Source organism: Salvelinus sp. IW2-2015, linkage group LG28, assembly GCF_002910315.2.
Source record: "Salvelinus sp. IW2-2015 linkage group LG28, ASM291031v2, whole genome shotgun sequence".
Taxonomy (NCBI): Eukaryota; Metazoa; Chordata; class Actinopteri; order Salmoniformes; family Salmonidae; genus Salvelinus; species Salvelinus sp. IW2-2015.
Genome location: NC_036868.1, coordinates 13,043,829 through 13,061,697, shown reverse-complemented (window position 1 = coordinate 13,061,697; position 17,869 = coordinate 13,043,829). Strand labels below are relative to the sequence as shown.

The window sequence follows — 17,869 nt, the reverse complement described above, 5'->3', positions numbered from 1 at the left end:
ATGGGGTCAGTCTTTCAAAGCACAAGCCTCATATCTAAAGCCTCATATCTAAAACTTTATGAATTAATTTAGGTTTAACTTTTAAAATATAAATTCCTGAGCATTTCATATAGTGAAAGTATTAACCAAAAGTAGGCTATTAACCACTGAGTTGTTGATAACCTACTGTAAACCTATTCAGAATGACTAAATATGTGTGGAAGTATATACTGAACTGAAAAAGTTCTGTCTGACACAGTAGAAGTTAAAACCACAGCAGGAAACCATATTAGCAGATAACTCAGCCTCTTCCTGTCTGGGGTTATACAGTATATCTCCACCTCAGTGGCCACAAAATACAGCACAGAGTGTTAATACAGTAGTGTTTCAGCATCCTTAAGACGATGACAGTGGGAATAGGTACACCTTTCCCCTAAATATTTAGATGATTTAAAGAGCTAAAATTTCACAAGTAATGTGCTTTTTTACTGTACATTTGCTTAAATGTAAATGTTTCTCCAATCTCCTCTCCACTCTCTTAGGTTCTTATTAGTGTAAACAAATTTGAATGATTTGTATTTCTCACTGCCTGAAGGCTATGACATAATTACCCGACTCCTCCGCACAACACCTGCGCCATGGCAACAATAACAAACTTCAACTGCATGCCCATGCTTACAGCAGGTTGATGAGGGAGATTTGGTTGACTTTTTTATCAAAATGACGATTCATAGGCATCTATATTGACCTGACTGACCTATTCTTGCTCAGGTGTTACATTCAGTATTTTGAGTATACTGTATACTGTGCCTTCACACCATTTTAACCATCAAATCCAAACTCTGCCAGAGCAAATATTTATACAGCCCTGGCTGCCTCGACACCTTGGCTGGAGCCGTTCCAACTAAGCCTCTTTGGTGTGACACGTAACAGGATGGATGGCACAGGGTTGAGAGAGAGGTCTCAAAGGACTGTCACTGTAAAAAACACCATTATATTGCTGGTGCTGCAGCTGATTAATCTATTGGCCACTCCGAGGTCACACCTTGATTGAAACCTTCCTCCTGACATCTAGAATATGGCTGTAATAAAGACTGTTCTGATTCTCAGGGTAAATGTGTCTTCTCCAGTGTACAGTTGAAGTCGAATAAAGTCAAGAGAGCCTCTCTCTAACCTTGAGTGTGTTGTGTATTTGTTTGGTAGGCTGATCTCAAATGTGAAATTCATCACGTCTGTGAGAGGTTCCTTCTCCGGGGACGCAATTCATTTGACAGTGTGTTTTCACACCCAATAACAAAATCTAGCCACTGTTACACTTTTCCAAGACATCTGCACAACCTTTTGGATGGTGGAGAAGTCAACTCAATCAGCAGAATGTGACTTGTTAAAGTTGTGATGACACATCATTGCTGTTCAGTACCATGGTGACATAGAAAAATATGTTATTTGCCTTTGTCAATTTTAGGTTAGCTATTCATTTGACGATATTTTGCATAGATGTTGACAACATTAAATAGACTGTATACAGTAACATGTCCTTTGCATCTAATATCTAACCATTTCCCCAGGGATGCATTCATTTTGATTCAACGTTTTCTATGTTGCATGATGATTTATACTGGATTACACACGTTTCCCCTAAACGGTGTGGACCGTTCTGTAGTTTCCTGCAGTCAAATTACCTAATGGCTTCAAGGGTCAAATTATATTAATATTTTTCATTATTTCATCATTAATAAATCCAGTGTTTCCAGTGTAATATCGGGATGCAAACTCAACATTTAATACATTTCAACTCTATATCTGAAATGTCTTATTTTTTTAAGCCCATAGCCATGTGTGTGAGGTGTGTACTTTTGTTTCACAGTAGATTTGTTTAAGACTACCAAGAAACACTCTGTGTGACCCTGATTTAGCCCACTGCAGTAATTAATAACCTTTGAGGTATGCTTGCTCCCATTCCATGGGTGTGGAGATGTGTGGCCTGATCAATATGGGTGTGATCATTTTAAAACGCATTTATCCTGCAGCACACAGCATGCACAATCACTCTCTGGGTAAACATAATCCCACCATTCTCCAACTGGTCATTCAGTACCGTTTCCTTTGAATTAAACATTGCACACTGTTCTGTTGAACTCAACACACTCCAGTTTTCCAACACACATATCTCCCTCTGTTGGCCAGGCTAGGGATAAGGCTAATTTAATTGTGATAATTGAAATTCCATTATTGTGTGAAATGTGTCCCCTGATATAGATATAAAATGGTGGGAGGTGAAATCACACCTCTGCAAACAGAGCCATGCTAACACAAGCATTCATCAGCTCAGTAAAATGGCACAAAGCAAAAATAGTCAGTTACAAGGTAAAAACAGAAATGAAGATGGACTAAACCCAAGTAATATGAATGTTACTGACTGACCTTGTCTTTATTTACTTGTGTCTGATGGAATGATTGGTGCATTTAGATGTCCTCTTTGAGGAACAGTAAAGTACTCTCTTAGTAGACAGAAAACATCCATTTATCCTCTGATTTCGACTCTATCCCCTGACCCTGGTATAAAATGCTTTGTCTTGGTGCTCTGTAGGATGGTATAGACTCTACTTAGCCGTATCGTGCCCAGCCATGTGTGCCCATATAGCCTTAGCACGCAGGCAGCCCAGTACTGACGCATTGTAATGATGTAAATGAACTCATATTGCGTCAGTGGCCACAGTAGCCCTGCCTGCCTCATTGACTTGACTGCTGCCCAGGACTGCACAGCTGGGCTCGTCAGGTCTAACGTGATGCTGTCTGACTGTGCACGCCCCATGGCCCTTCCACTTTCGCATGAGCACAGGAGCGAAAGCTACGCCGGATAGGCCACACAGACAGAGCCACATGAGCCAAAGCTCTGTTCATCCCAATTTTTATGATCCCATACAACATGACATTATCCTGTCTGACAATTACAGCACACACTAAAGCAAGAGGTTGTTGTTCCAACGCTTTTAGTCTTGATCATTGTGCCAAACTTACTTCAGAATCAAAATGTTGTTGTAGCAATAAATGAGTATCAATTAGGAGGCTATCACCATTTGAACCTTCAATCACATGGTAGGCCTATGTCATGTAACTGTATGTTTCTTAGATCCAAAACAAACCTCTGTCTCAGTGGGTGTGATCACAGGATGATGGCATTACCATGGTAGCCAGTGTGACATTCAACCATATTGTTCAACCTGCTGACTCAGATCTGTTTTGGGGACAAGGAGGGAGACAGGGTTCCCTTCAATGCTTGTTTACTTGATAAAACACATAGGCCAACTGTCATATTAGATTACATAGAATTAGATGACAATTTACACAAATACGTAATATTTTCCTGAAAAGATTCAGTAGTCATTAAATTACAGTAAAATACAATGACCTGTCTGTAAATTTAAGAAGTTTAATTGACCATTCTCATGGTCACCCAATTGACAATTGAAATGTTTATATATTTATTGTATTGACTGGACACTGTACTGGAGTCGAACTAGTTAACGCAGGGGAAGGCACACATCACTGTTGTGCTCGTGCAAGGCAAATTGTAAGGGCGTGAACGCGCGCTGAAATAGTCCTATTTGCTTCCCGGGGAGAGASAACCGAGTGCGGTAAGCGAGAGAGGAGAACGCGGAAACAGCAGGAGCGGTYCGCAAGAGGTACAGCTACCAGTGACAGCCAAACACTCGAGCGGTATAGAGCCCAGATCCTGGGTGCATTTCTTTCGTGAAGTTATCGGATCAGAGGCTTTTTTTTTTTATCGCTGTAAGGGGATTTTTCTTCAGTAGAGAGTATCATTCGGGATTCAGAATGTCGGGGACCAGGGAGGAGGAGCGGCGGAAACTAGCCGACATCATTAACCACTGGAACGCCAACCGGCTTGACCTGTTCGAGATCAGCCAACCCACCGAGGTGAGTCCGTGGACCTTCCCTGAGCACAGGCCGCACCCGTCGGGAGAGAGGCAATCATTCCCAGGTGGAAAGAAGACCGGGGGATACGCGTGCGGATTCTCTTGTCTGATAATGAATTATGAAAAACTGTCAACCAAACACATTTGTTAACAAATACCTGTATAGTACTGTTGAAATTGTCAAATGACCACAAAACTGTCTCAAACTCGAAAAACAAATTATCCACACCTTAATCGCAAATCAAACTAGCTACTGAGTTAACCAACCTGACAACCAGATCATTGGCGCTAGCTAACGTAATGTTTGAGAACTAGCTAGAAAGACAGCTCGAGGCTGTTTTCTTGCTCACCAGCAGCACGCTCCGGTTTATAGCTGTAGCAAGTGCATGCAATGGCGGACGAGGTGAATACAGTAATTTATGCAATAGATTGTAAACTTGCAGTCACACTTGACTATTCGCTACCAAGCTAGCTAGCATCTAAACACACACAGATGCAATCCAACGTGGACGGTTACCTGGAAAATCACGACTCCAAATCTCGCTATTTACAGATAGACAAAAAATTGTATTGCATTTCTTGTGTTGGTTTTAAAAAATTAGATACGTTCACATTGTAAACAAGTGAAGCACACATTAGCTAACAGTAGTAAGCTCATATCGCTAGATTGTCGTTTGGCCACTTTGTATTTCAGCACCATGATTATGGATAGCAGCAAAGTAAAACACCGGCGTCTTTAGCTAGCTAGCTTAGATATCATTCTAACGTTATCGAGAGTGTTGAGTTGGGATGATGACTAGCCCAGTAATGGACTATAGGAACATAACATTACTCATTAAAGCCATGTTCTTTGCCACTCATCATGTAACTATGTCACTAGGTCGTAAGGTAGCTAGTTGGTGTCAATAAACATTACTGTATGGTCTACTATATAAAATAAGTGTTTGCTAAGACAATGTTAAGTGTTTAACCTGTTGCTGGGTGTCTCAATATATCCAGATGGCTGGCTAGCTAGCTAGGCTAACGTTACATGGTCTGACACTGGCCATTTATGATGATGGTTGGCTAGCTAGTTATCTCTCTTTTCTAATCAAACTAGCTACTAAAATGAGTCGTGTTCTTGCGTCTCCTGTCGTGTTTATATTTATTGCATCCAACACGCACGTGGTTGTTTTTTGTCTGATGGGTTTCAGATCTAGCTAATATTTGTTGGACTGTGTGTGTACAGTTTGCTACATGTAGTAAAGTGTTTTTTGGCGCGCAGGCAGAAGCCAGCTACCCCCACCCCTCACCTCCAAGTTGTCAAAGCATTGGGGGTGATGGGGGTCCCCTTTGATCCGATTAATTAGCTTTGGACAGAAGGACCGCTTCACTGTCAGCTAGGCCTAACTGTTGCTGCTGTGTTCCTGTAGTCCTGAGTCAGTATTCCCCTGCTAGTATTTATATTTACATTGCTTAAGAGAATTTGCTTTTGTGATGGTTTGGTTAACATGTCTCACATGTAACACACACCCCCTCCCCACTCTAGTCATTGCTCTCCACACCCACAACCCTATGTCAATTTTGTATTTCCTCCATTGCTTATGAACTTGCCAACAAAATGTCAGAGATTGTTGGATGTCATTAACATAATAACATTCTGCATCAAGGCTTCTATGTAATTTTTAGCCCATGCGTGACAAACGCTCCTCAAGCCAAAAAAGTATACATTTCTTGCAAAGATGTTAATGACATGGTTTTATAGCATGACCCCATGGCTGGTTATTGTAAAGCAGATGGGTCAGTGTATCTCTTTCCTCTATCTCCTGTGGAATTCACTTCCTTTTTTCCCTCTCTCCTTAATAGTCTTGATAAATGCTATAAGATATTCAACTAGTTGTAACTGCTGACCAAGTCTCTATCCTTTGGAGTAGGGCCAAAATACAGTACCAGCAGTCTTAAGGGCTTACATTTTAAAACCAACCAAACAGCTTTTTCCTCACCAACTTCGTATTGATCCTCATTAGCTGCATGGCTTGAGAGAGGGTGGATGGAAACCTTTGACTGGCCCAAATCAAAGCCCTATGGAGCACTGCATCCTGTCAGAAGGTTGGGTCTGTTTGTCAGAACAGTTTTGTCGGAATCCAGGTTTCCATTCCATCCATGTGGAAGCCAGTGATTTGATTGTTGGTGTCAGTGGAACAGTTCACCTTTTAGAACCTATCATATCCGCCCTCTGACTGGCAATGTGTGCAGACTGTGATCCTGGGGAAATGCTGCGTATGTTGACTATGGGTTGGATTGGCCAGAAATTAAGCGCCCGTCTCTTTTGTGTGCTACTGCTACCAACCAAAATAAAGCACAGTTTCACAGCTTGTTTTTGTTATATTTTGAATGGAAAGAGGACTGAGTTAGTGATCAGAGCAACATAATGTATATTCAAACTGATCAGCTGACCCTTTGATAGATAATGTTTAATCCCAGTTCATTTTTAACCATGCTGTTGTTGTGTTCTGCCTTAAACAAGGACACAGTGAAATACCTTGTTAATTTATCTGCTTTCGTCATCCACTAGCAAAAGACTGTCAGGTGGCCTTGAGAAGGGGGGTGTTATTTCTCCAGGTCATGTATGACATGAGAGGTTCTTGTCCTGCAGCACTCTCTAGCATGTGACTTGTTGCCAGGGTTGGGTAGGTTACTTTCTAAATGTAATCCATTACTAGTTACCTGTCAAATTGTAATCGGTAATGTAACTTTTGGGTTACCCAAACTCAGTAACGTAATCTGATTACATTCAGTTACTTTTAGATTACTTTCCCCTTAACAGCCTCTTCGTCACCGATCCCGTAGCGGTTGAGGCATTAGAAGAAGACACAAATGTATGTTACCAATTGAACGGCATCTATTGCAGGATAAATCCATGTTAAAGTTTACATAGCTGGCCATATATGGATGTTACATTTTACTTAATGGGTTGGTTATGTAGGCTTCTTCTTTCTAATGATCAATTAGCCTTTTAAAATGATAACCTTGGATAAGCTAACACAACGTGCCATTGGAACACAGGAGTAATGGTTTCTGATAATGGGCCTCAGTAAGCCACTCCTCAGTAAAAAGGCACATGACAGTCCGCTTGGAGTTTGTCAGACAACAACCACCCGAGCCACTGCCTGTTCACCCCGCTATCATCCAGAAGGCGAGGTCAGTACAGGTGCATCAAAGCAGGGACCGAGAGACTGAAAAACAGCTTTTATCTCAAGGCCATCAGACTGTTAAACAGCCATCACTAACATTGAGTGGCTGCTGCCAACATACTGACTCAAATCTCTAGCCGCTTTAATAATGGAACAATTGGATTTAATAAATGTATCACTAGTCACTTTAAACAATGCCACTTTATATAATGTTTACATATCCTACATTACTCATCTCATATGTATATACTGTACTCTATACCATCTACTGTATCTTGTCTATGCCGCACGGCCATCACTCATCCATATATTTATATGTACATATTCTTATACACACACAAGTTTAAAGCAATGAATAAGGTAGTTGTTGTGAAATTGTTAGATTACTTGTTAGATATTACTGCACGGCCGGAACTAGAAGCACAAGCATTTCGCTACACTTGCATTAACATCTGCTAACCATGTGTATGTGACCAATAAAATGTGATTTGATGTAATTTTGAGTTTTGAGGACCTATCACCATAAATACAGGAGCAGAATTTCAACCAATCTCAACCGTATCTTGCTTCATCAAGTCTTGAGATTTAAATTGATCAAAGCCATTGTGTTGTTAGATTTGTCACACCTATTTTCTTTACTCTTTCATTTCAGGTTTACCATCTCCATGGAGATTTTTCCCCTGCATTGAAATACACTGAACAAAAATATAAATGCAGCATGCAACAATTTCAAAGATTTTATTAACCTATATTTAACTAGGCAAGTCATATTACTGAGTTACAGTTCATATAAGGAAATCAGTCAATTAAAATAAACAAATTAGGCCCTAATCTATGAATTTCATATGACTGGGAATATAGTTAGGCATCTGTTGGTCACAGATACATAAAGAAAATAGGCGCGTAGATCAGAAAACCAGTCAGTATCTGGTGTCACCACCATTTGACTCATGCAAAGCGACACATCTTCGCATAGTTGATCAAGCTGTTGATTGTGGACTGTTGTCCCACTCCTCTTCAATGGCTGTGTGAAGTTGGTGGGAACTGGAACACGCCTTCGTACACGTCCATCTCAAACATGCTCAATGGGTGACATGCCTGGTGAGTATGCAGGCCATGGAAGCTTCCAGGAATTGTGTACAGATCCTTGCTACATAAGGCTGTGCATTATCATGCTGAAACATGAGGTGATGGTGGACGATGAATGGCATGACAATGGGCCTCAGGATCTCATCACGATATCTCTGTGCATTCAAATTGCCATCAAAAAAATGCAATTGTGTTCATTATCCGTAGCTTAAGCCTGCCCATACCATAACCACACGGCCACCATGGGGCACTCTGTTCACAACGTTGACATCAGCAAACTGCTTGCCTGCACGACGCCTGGTCTCAGACGATCCTTCAGGTGAAGAAACCAGAGGTCTTGGGCTGGGGTGGTCTGCGGTTGTAAGGCTGGCTGGACGTACTGCCAAATTCTCTAAAACGACGTTGGTGATTTATGGTAGAGAAATTAACATAACATTTTCTGACAATAGCTCTGGTGGACATTCCTGCAGTCAGCATGCCAGTTGCACACTCCCTCAACTTGAGACATCTGTTGCATTCTGTTGTGTGACAACTGCACATTTTAGAGTGGTCTTTTATTGTCCCCAGCACAAGGTTGACCTGTGTAATGATCATGCTGTTTAATCAGCTTCTTGATATGCCACACCCACACCTGTCAGGTGGATGGATTATCTTGACAAAGGAGAAATGTTCACAATCAGGGATGTAACATTTGTGCACAAAATTTGAGAGAAATAAGCTTTTTGTGCGTATGGAACATTTCTGGGAGCTCTTATTTCAGCTCATGAAACATGGAACCAACACTTGTAGCGTTTTTTAAATATTTTTGTTCAGTAAATGTACACACACACACTGAAGCATCCTTGTGTGGGTGCTCGCTGTGTACTGTAATTATACTTTACACAGAATATACACGGTTACCAACAGGTCCAACAGCTGTAATTTGTGAGTTTATAATCCAGAGAGTGGTTATATGTGGGGACCTGGGAGTGGGCTGTCTGGGATTAGCACATCCTGACTGTGAATTTGGATCAGTCATTCGCTCTAACTGTTTGTTGCGGCTCATACTGGGGCGGCAGGTAGCCTAGTGGTTAGAGTGTTGGACTAGTAACCGAAAAGTTGCAGGATCGAATCCCCCAAATCAAAATCAAATTTATTTATATAGCCCTTCGTACATCAGCTGATATCTCAAAGTGCTGTACAGAAACCCAGCCTAAAACCCCAAACAGCAAGCAATGCAGGTGTAGAAGCACAGCTGACAAGGTAAAAAAAATCTGTCGTTCTGTCCCTGAACAAGGCACCCACTGTTCCTAGGCCGTCATTGAAAATGCCTTTTTAAATAAAGGTAAAATAAATAAATAAAATACTGGCCAACACTTGGCTCCTCTTCAATGGGCCAAATTATTATCTGCTTAAAGTTTGAGACATTCATTGTAATAATATATGATTACTGCTTCTGGTGTTGTACAGTTCACAAGATGACTCGGCCAGTATTGGCTGAACTATTGGAGCGCACCGCATTTGACTTGAAGGGGATGCTGAGAGTTGGGCTGGCTCACCTCATACATCCTACTGTGCGTGTGTCTCCTCCTCTCTTCTCTTAATACATCTGTTCATCCCGCCCTCCGTCTCCTCTACTGGGAGATGAAGCTGTAAATGAGTTCTATGTCACTGCTCAAGGCTTGCTGCCTGTGTGTGACTGTGTATTTAGCTGAGAAAGCTCTGTTAGAGTAATGGCTCAGTTCATTAGGAAGTGGCCCAAAGATCACGAACACAACTTGTCTTACTGGCTTCAAATGGAATTATGGCCCATATCTCATGGCCAGACTTGCTATTACACTTCCTGGTCTGTCTAATCTATGCCGGGGCCTGATGCTGAATTATGTTGAGTGATCCAAAGTGGAACACATTTCCATTAACAAATGTTGCACTTTGGCTAATTGGTCACATGATATGGTAAGGACGGTGAGTTTATTTTTCCTTTGCAGTTTCCACAGGTGCTTTCATGTGACTGTGTCTCTGCCTCTCCCTGATCCTGTTATTCTGATGTGGATCTCACACACACACACACAATCTTAATTTATGCTGCTGCTACTCTGTTTTTCATACATCCTGTTGCCTAGTCACCTTATCCCTATACATATCTACCTCCATCACTCGTGTCCCTGCACATTATAAATATGGTATTGGAACTGATCCTGTATATATATCTTATTACATTCTCCTGTTCTTATTTTTATTTCTTTTTTTCTTTTTTTGTACTGCATTGTTGGGTTTAGAGCTTTTAAGAAAGGCATTTCACTGTACTTGTGCACGTGACATTTGAAACTTGAATCCAAACATTAAAACTGAATTCAACAATATTCATAAATGCATTGCACTTAGTAGAAAATCAACTAAATGTATTGAACTTATTGGAAAGTTCATGAATTTACCCAAGTTAATCATAACACATGAACAAAATGCATCAGTGATTATTATTTATTTTTTCCGTAACGTTTCTCAAACGGCACAGGAATTCACTTCTCTGTGCGTTGTGTGGTGCCCTCGTGTGTCTAATCTACAATTTGTGTAGCCATTAGCGATAATGCTAATGATAACCGTCTGCTGGTAGATGGAAAGGCTTCCCCAAAAACCTGAAATGCTAACTACAAAGTAGCCTACCTGACAGAAGGCTGTTATGATTATTTGCATCAATCCATTGGCCATTTGTTTTGCAAACCTTGCAATCGCATGAGCGCTAGAGAAACACCACTAACCAAACATCTCTGGCTGGTGCCTGGTGCACATTGCATTAAACGATAACGCCCCAAATTCAAAATGTCTTAGATTAGAAGGGTTCTCCTGATTGTTCAACAAAAATGTTATGTTCTATTCCCTGGCCTTGGCTTGTCAGACCCCATTAATCCTCACAAAGGCCTGACAGTCACTCCAGTCCGCCCTTGCCCCCTCCTTACTGGTCCACACAACACACCCAGTCCTCTGCTTGGCTGTTCCTTCTGTCATTCAGAGCCAGACACTATGTCACTCAGTGTGACCTCACAGGATCAGACGGGCATTGTGGGCTGATGACTTGTCTGTCACCCTCCTCTCAGCTCCCATGTAGCCTATTTGACAAACCAATAGAGATCACACAACCCGGTATTATATCCTACTCCTTATTCTGACTGGAGGAAATTTKATATTTGCAGGCCCAATGTCTATTGGGCTTATTGTTACAGGACTTTCCTCATGTGGAAAAAAAACGTTGTGTTGAGTCTGCTTAGCCAGGGGAAATTCAAACCTCTCTCAACCACCCTTTGTGCTTTAGTTACTGGAAATGTCTCCTTCCATTTGCAAAAAAAATATTTTAAATGTTTTTGTCTGTCAAATAGTTTGTGGTCATCCTTCACATTACGGAATGGTGTCTTTTTGTTTCGTACGGTCTGTCAGTGGGCGGGGTGGTGTGTGGAATGTCTATTCTCTGGGTTTGTGCTGAGAGGGCTGTGACTGAGTGTCACGCATGTTTATGAACAACAACAAGTCTCAAGAGGCTAGACTGGTATGGGAGTTGGCTTAGCTCTAGAATGATTCTGGCCTGAACTTGTAGTCTGAATTGAAACCTGAGATAGTAAGACTCGTGCCTCACCTACTTCCTTTATGGTGTCTGGTGATCGTTGCGTATTTGAGTGAACATCACATACAAATCCCGTATACAGGATTCCCCTTTAATACTTCTGGAGAATAATGTAATATAGAAAGATCTGTTTTAATCTTCAGGGCTAGATCTAATACTCCAGTCCACATTATCCAGATGACTACTGTTGTATGGGGACAGTTGGCAGCCCTCCCATTTAGTGTGAGTGATGGCCACATTTGGGACCAACCTACAGTTTGAAAGCACATCTAAATCTCTAGAACTGTGAAAGGTAGAGATGCATTAAACCTCTATTTTCTCTTATGACGAGGAACAGAATGCAGTAGGAGAGAAAGAGATTAGAGACGGCAGGACTTCCTCTTCTCATTTTCTACCTGCTGAGAGAGAGCCTCCTGGCAGATCCAGTCTAATGCACTTACTGCTGGCTTCCTGATGTCCAATTGGAGTTTGCTCATTAAACTAGAGTTTAATGGCCCTTGTGCATACAGTACTATGTAGCCTATACATTGGCCTTGTTGTGCTTGTGTACCAGAGAACCATTTTCTCTCTGTATGACAACCAATGAGGCAATGTTCTCATGGTTGTGTGCGGTCTTTGTCCTCCTCCTCTTTCCTGATTGGCTTTTCTCTTGAAGAATGTTCTATTGCATGTCAGGTTGTTTCCCTTACATTAGGACTGCAACATGCCTGTATTTCAGAACCCTGCTTTGTGTATGACATATCTCTTTTGTATGTCTGATGGTACTGTTTGTCCTGCTCAAACTCCTTGATGCTGCTTTCGGCAATGCTGGCGACTCATCTTTGACCCTATGAGATCAAGCCAGCCCCCCTCAAATGCCTCTACTCAAGTTAATGAATGATGGTGCGTGGCGTCATATCCCAGTAGACGGAACGGTGAAGGCCCTAATCCAGGCACTTGTCCTCTCCTGTCTGGACTACTGCAACTCGCTGTTGGCTGGGTTACCCGCTTGTGCGTTCAAACCCCTGCAACATATCCAGAATGCTGCAGCCCGCCTGGTGTTCAACCTTCCCACGTTCTCATGTCACCCAGCTCCTCAACACACTCCACTGGCTTCCAGTCGAAGCTCGCATCCACTACAAGATCATGGTGCTTGCCTACAGAGCAGCAAGAGGAACTGCCCCTCCCTACCTTCAGGCTATGGTCAAACCCTACACCTCAACCTTGCCCCTCCCGCCCCTATGGGAGTGCAGCTCCCGCTCAGCCCAGTCCAAGCTCTTCTTTGTCCTAGCACTCCAATGGTGAAACCAGCTTCTCCCTGAAAACAGCAGAGTCCCTGCCCCCCCCCCACACACCTTTCATAAACTAACACTCGCGCTTGACTCTTTTCACACTTACTAGCTCTGATTTTGCTGATCGCTACTTTGAGGAAAAATTTACTTAATATGACTGTGGTTGTCCCACCCAGCCATCTTGAGTTGAATGCACTACTGTAAGTCACTCTGGACTCTACTAAATGACTAAAATGTAATAAAATAAATGTAGAGATTGGTATAAATCATGTTTGGCCGGCCCAGGGTAGTGAGCATCTTTACTGTTGTATGTAGGAAATACCTGAGAATGGCCCCCGGCCCTACAAGCCTAGGCCTAATCTCTTTACACAGGAAAGGCCCCGTTCTGTCACACTGTTGGAGGGGGGTTGGGGTGTGCTGAGTCGGCCCTCTGTTTGGTTTGGGAAGGAAAGATAAGCGTAGCTATCCGGTGGGAGGGGGGTTATGGTGGGTCAGAGAGGGGAATGGGGGGGGGCGTGTGTGGGTGGACAGGGAGCTAGGTTGAAGATAATGCTGGAATGAGAGCCCCTCTCTCCCCTGTAGTTCCCGGGGGACCAAACCAGCCCTCCCTCCCTGCCTTCCCTGCTCAGATGACTGGGGATTGGTCAGCTCCTCTGTGGCTGATAAATGCCTGTTAGATCACAGGCCGGGGTTGAGGGGGAGTCGCGGATGAATGATCGGGTAGGAGCAAGCACTGTAGGATCCTTTAGACAAGTCAGGGTTGTCTTGTAAAAGTTAGGTGAGCCCCTTAAAGTACAGTGTGTATGTGTGTAATATATGATTGACAAGGATAGTATGGATGCAATAACTCAAAGGCTTATGTCCTTTGCAGTAGAATTGGCCGGTTGGTATTTGTATTCTTTGCGAGGGTGTGTGTGTGGGAATACCGTGCCTGAGGCAGCCTCGCCTGAAACGCCAAAAGTTAAACTGGGAACATCTGCTGCTTCTCATATGGGTCTCCTTTTTATCTGTGTTTTAATTCCAGGACTGGACCTGACCCCACCTTGATGTGTGGTGTGGCTGAGGGAGGCCTTTTAGGGTCGTCTCCCGCAGCTCTTTCACTTTGGCCCACCTCCCCAACCCACACCCATGTAGACCTGGGCCAGTAGAACACAACCGGCCGGCCGGGCCTGGTCCACGCAAATAATATTGTTGCCGAACAGACAATGGCTGTCTGAAAGATGACCGCTGTGACTGAGGCTTCCCTAAACACAGCTCCACCCTCACATGTTTGTTAATCTTAACTAAAAATCCCTTCAAACGAGTTGGTTTCTCCTTTGCACTCATGTTTTTCTTTTTCCCTTGGTTGACTTGCTGGGTTCATTCTAAACAGTGGAACTGGAACGTCCTAGCTAGCAGTAATCTGGTGCTGGGCTGTACATGGAGCCCAGCGGAGGAGAGGCCTGGTGGCGTTGAGTGACCGAGTGCTCTGACTCAGGTTGGGCCCAGATGTGCGGTCTAGCTGGTGTGGGTGTGGGTTTGAGGACCCTGTGTGGGAACAGTTTTGTGTAAGGATGTGGTCAGCTCCCAGAAGTCTCCCCTCAGGCCCATGTGTTTAGTGGTGGGCTCCTGTGTGGTGTCTGCCCCCCCCCCCCCACACACACACACAGAGTAATCTGACAGAAGATGTGTTCCATATGAGGCCAGCAGTCTGGCTCGCGCTTGGAGAGGAGAGGCAGTTGACTGGATTGATAGCATTTGGCACAGTGTGTGATGTGCTTTCATAGCTATGTTGAATGTGATTTGAAACCTGGGAATGGGCCTGCAAATGATTTAGGTGGGAGGAAAGAAGGCAATTATCTGTTTTGTCAAATCCCAATATGTCTTTGTTGGAATAATGGGCGCAGTTTCACGGAACAGTTATTCTTAATGTTAGGCTCATTTATGGCCCATTTCAGTCTTCTGGAGTTATCTGGCATCAGTTCCTAAAGACAAAATACATAAGTACTTAGCAACATCATATAGCGGTAAGATTTAGAACAGCTGCCATACCTGTGGTGTGAAGTCTTCCTTCCAGGRTAAAAACAACACAGGCCTGGCCTGTCATGGCTTGTCTCATCTGCAAACACCATTGTAACCTGAAGTGGTTGGCGTCAGTGTCCTGGGAAGGGTTCTATGGTTACACTACACCTGGTTATTGTTGCTAACACAGGTGTCCTAAGGTGGCCAGACTTACTAAGGACTGACCGGCCTTTGACTCGATAGTGCGAGGTTGTGGTCAATTTTGTAGAGCTTTGCTGTCTCCGATAATTGGCTAACGTTCGTCAGCMCTTTTCTTTTCTTCTCTTTGTACCAAAGTCACCTCTCCAATGCTGCTGGAAGTTGACGGTGCCCTGTTGCATAATTCAGTGTGTGCTTGTGTGTCACATCTCTTCTCCACACAAAGTAGGACCATACAGATCACACTAAGGTCACACACAGGCTGTGTGGACAGCGCTCTGACATGCAACCTGCGTGTGTGTGAGAAAATCTATACATTGTAATCACACATTACCGTGTTGCACCACAACCCAATATTTCACAGCGAGGGCTTACGTAAGGCCATTAACCAGCTTTAAACATTGATTGATTCCTCAAACTGAACATAGTTCTTTGGTTTGTCCGTAGACAGAGTGACAGTAGTGCAGAAATGCAGTTATTGTTAAAACAACAGTGGTGTGTGGAGTCAGCCCTATCCCATGTGATGTTCAAGCACAGCACACGGCAGTCCCTCTTACGGACTCAACCAGAAGAATACTGACCGGTTCTTCTAAAACTAGACTGTCTTATTATCGTTCCTGTGATACTGGCAGGCAGTGGGGGGGAAAAGCAACAGTAAATGGAAGCTTCCATCTATAAGGAAGCATGGGGCTGCACGTACAGAACTGCAGTTTAAAAAAAAAAAAAAAAAAACATTTTGTGTTCTCTGGCTGCCGACAGTTTGGTCAAAAGGGAGTTTGTGTACGCTAGCCTGTCAGTGCGTGAGCTGTCGAGTAAGACTGAATAACATCCCAATGAAGAACAATCAGAGGCCTGTGCTGGGACTGGGATTGCAATTCTCACTGGGCTCCATTAGGAGAGACAGGAACTTTTTTTCTTTGGCAGGAACAACGCTATTTATCAAGGGAGAAAAAAAAGAACCAACTTCAGCTCATCCTTTGTGTTTGTTTTCCCTGTGCTGTAATGGTTCATGACTAGGACCTGGTCTGAGCTCCCAGTGATGGGATAACCCACATACCCACTCAGCCAACCATGTGACCTGCCAGGCTCAGCTCAGAACCATGTCCCCATTCATCCAGCTATTTTATCCATAAAACCTAATCAATGGATATTATTGGCAAGTACACAGTGTATAGGGGTCTCTTTCACCACTCATACTTTCCAGMTCTGCTTAAACAGTGAAGCCTTCAGAGAGGCTGTTGCTGTGTAGCAGAGGGAATGCTGTTCTCCTGTCTGCTCAGCCAGGACCATGTCGAACAATGGCTGTATGTCAAGTGTCAGCCAGGCAAACGGCCTGAGTTGAAGGGTAATTTAAGACGCTGTACCTCCCCTAAACGGTCCGTGTTACTGAAGCGGCAGGCAGACAGGCCCATCTCCCATCTCCCCCTGGAATTTACTGCTGTCTCTGTACACAGCGGCGCTTCTCATCATGCCGGGGCCTTGTGTAAAGACCTCAGAACCAGGAAGGAAGTTACCCCTCCTCCTTGTGAGCACAGTAAATACTGCGCCATCCCCTGGTAACAATCGGCCACTGTTGGGCTATCGCGTAACCTTGATCTGTCTGTTTATCAAGGCCCACCCTGGTCGGCAGGCAGGCACAGTTAAGTGTTTGYCACAGTTAATTTGCAGTGTTGCATGGCATCAGCTAATTTAGAACACGTTCCTGGTCCTCACTCACTCCATCCCACAATGCTCAACACAGAACAGACTGGGCACAACTCACACCTGGGACACAGGAGATGCACTCATATGGAGCACGTTGGAGAGATTTGCTATAGAGCTGTGTTCTTCAGTCCCGGGGCGCTTCGGGATGTGCGCTGTGCAGCAGACCTTTGTTCCATTCCAGCACTAACACAGGATACTGCTGCTGTATGTACTGAGGGAGGGCCAACCAACAAGAGACTCTCCATAGAGGGAGGTAGAGTTGCAGGTTATGACACACCACATGCTTATCAGATGAGAAGATTGAAATTCAGACTGGTGTAGGAGGAGGTTTGTTCTAGTGTAATGAAAGCTATTAAAGCTCTGATTAACAGTGTATTGATAGACCTTGAGGGGTTGTCTGGGTGTGACATTAGTTTCTACTGAGGAGAATGTGAAGAAGCCCACAATATTAACTGGGAGTAGCGTGAGGTCACCCCCCCCCCCCCCCCCCACTTCCTCTGAAGTCTCGCTTAAGTCAAAAAATATTTACTTAGAAAGTAGAGGACCCCCCCCCCCCCTCGCTGAGCTGTTCCCATAAGGCTGAGCTGTTCCCATAAGGCGGTCACGCCTCACAGCATGTTTAAGGAAGGTCAGATTAATAACCCAGAGTCCTGGGGAGATGACTACATGCAGCTGGAATTCATTTTGAACAACGATCTGCAACAGGCTCTGTTATCAGATGGGCTGTCATCTAGTCATGGGAAGTTCTGATCTTTTCGACTCGTTCAGTAAAAATAACATCTTTCGACTAATTTCGTTCATTTCGGTCAGTAATGCTCGCGGGATCCCCTACTGGTGAACTGACAACTCGAAAGAGTCATAATTCTACGAGCCTCTCGTTCAGGTTGTTCACCATAAGGGGCTTATTGGAGCTGTCATTTG

At 43.7% G+C, this 17,869-nt stretch overlaps 1 protein-coding gene across 3 annotated transcripts in view; it reads left to right on the top strand.

The window, feature by feature from the left end:
* Window positions 1-3,582: 3,582 nt before the first annotated feature.
* LOC111954279 (afadin) overlaps window positions 3,583-17,869 on the top strand; it is a 149,836-nt gene continuing 135,549 nt past the window's right edge. For all 3 annotated transcript variants that reach the window (XM_070435758.1, XM_070435757.1, XM_070435756.1), the window contains exon 1: window positions 3,583-3,918. In XM_070435758.1, the coding sequence (XP_070291859.1) occupies window positions 3,817-3,918 (102 nt within the window). In that variant the 5' untranslated portion in view covers window positions 3,583-3,816. The remainder of the gene's footprint in view (window positions 3,919-17,869) is intronic.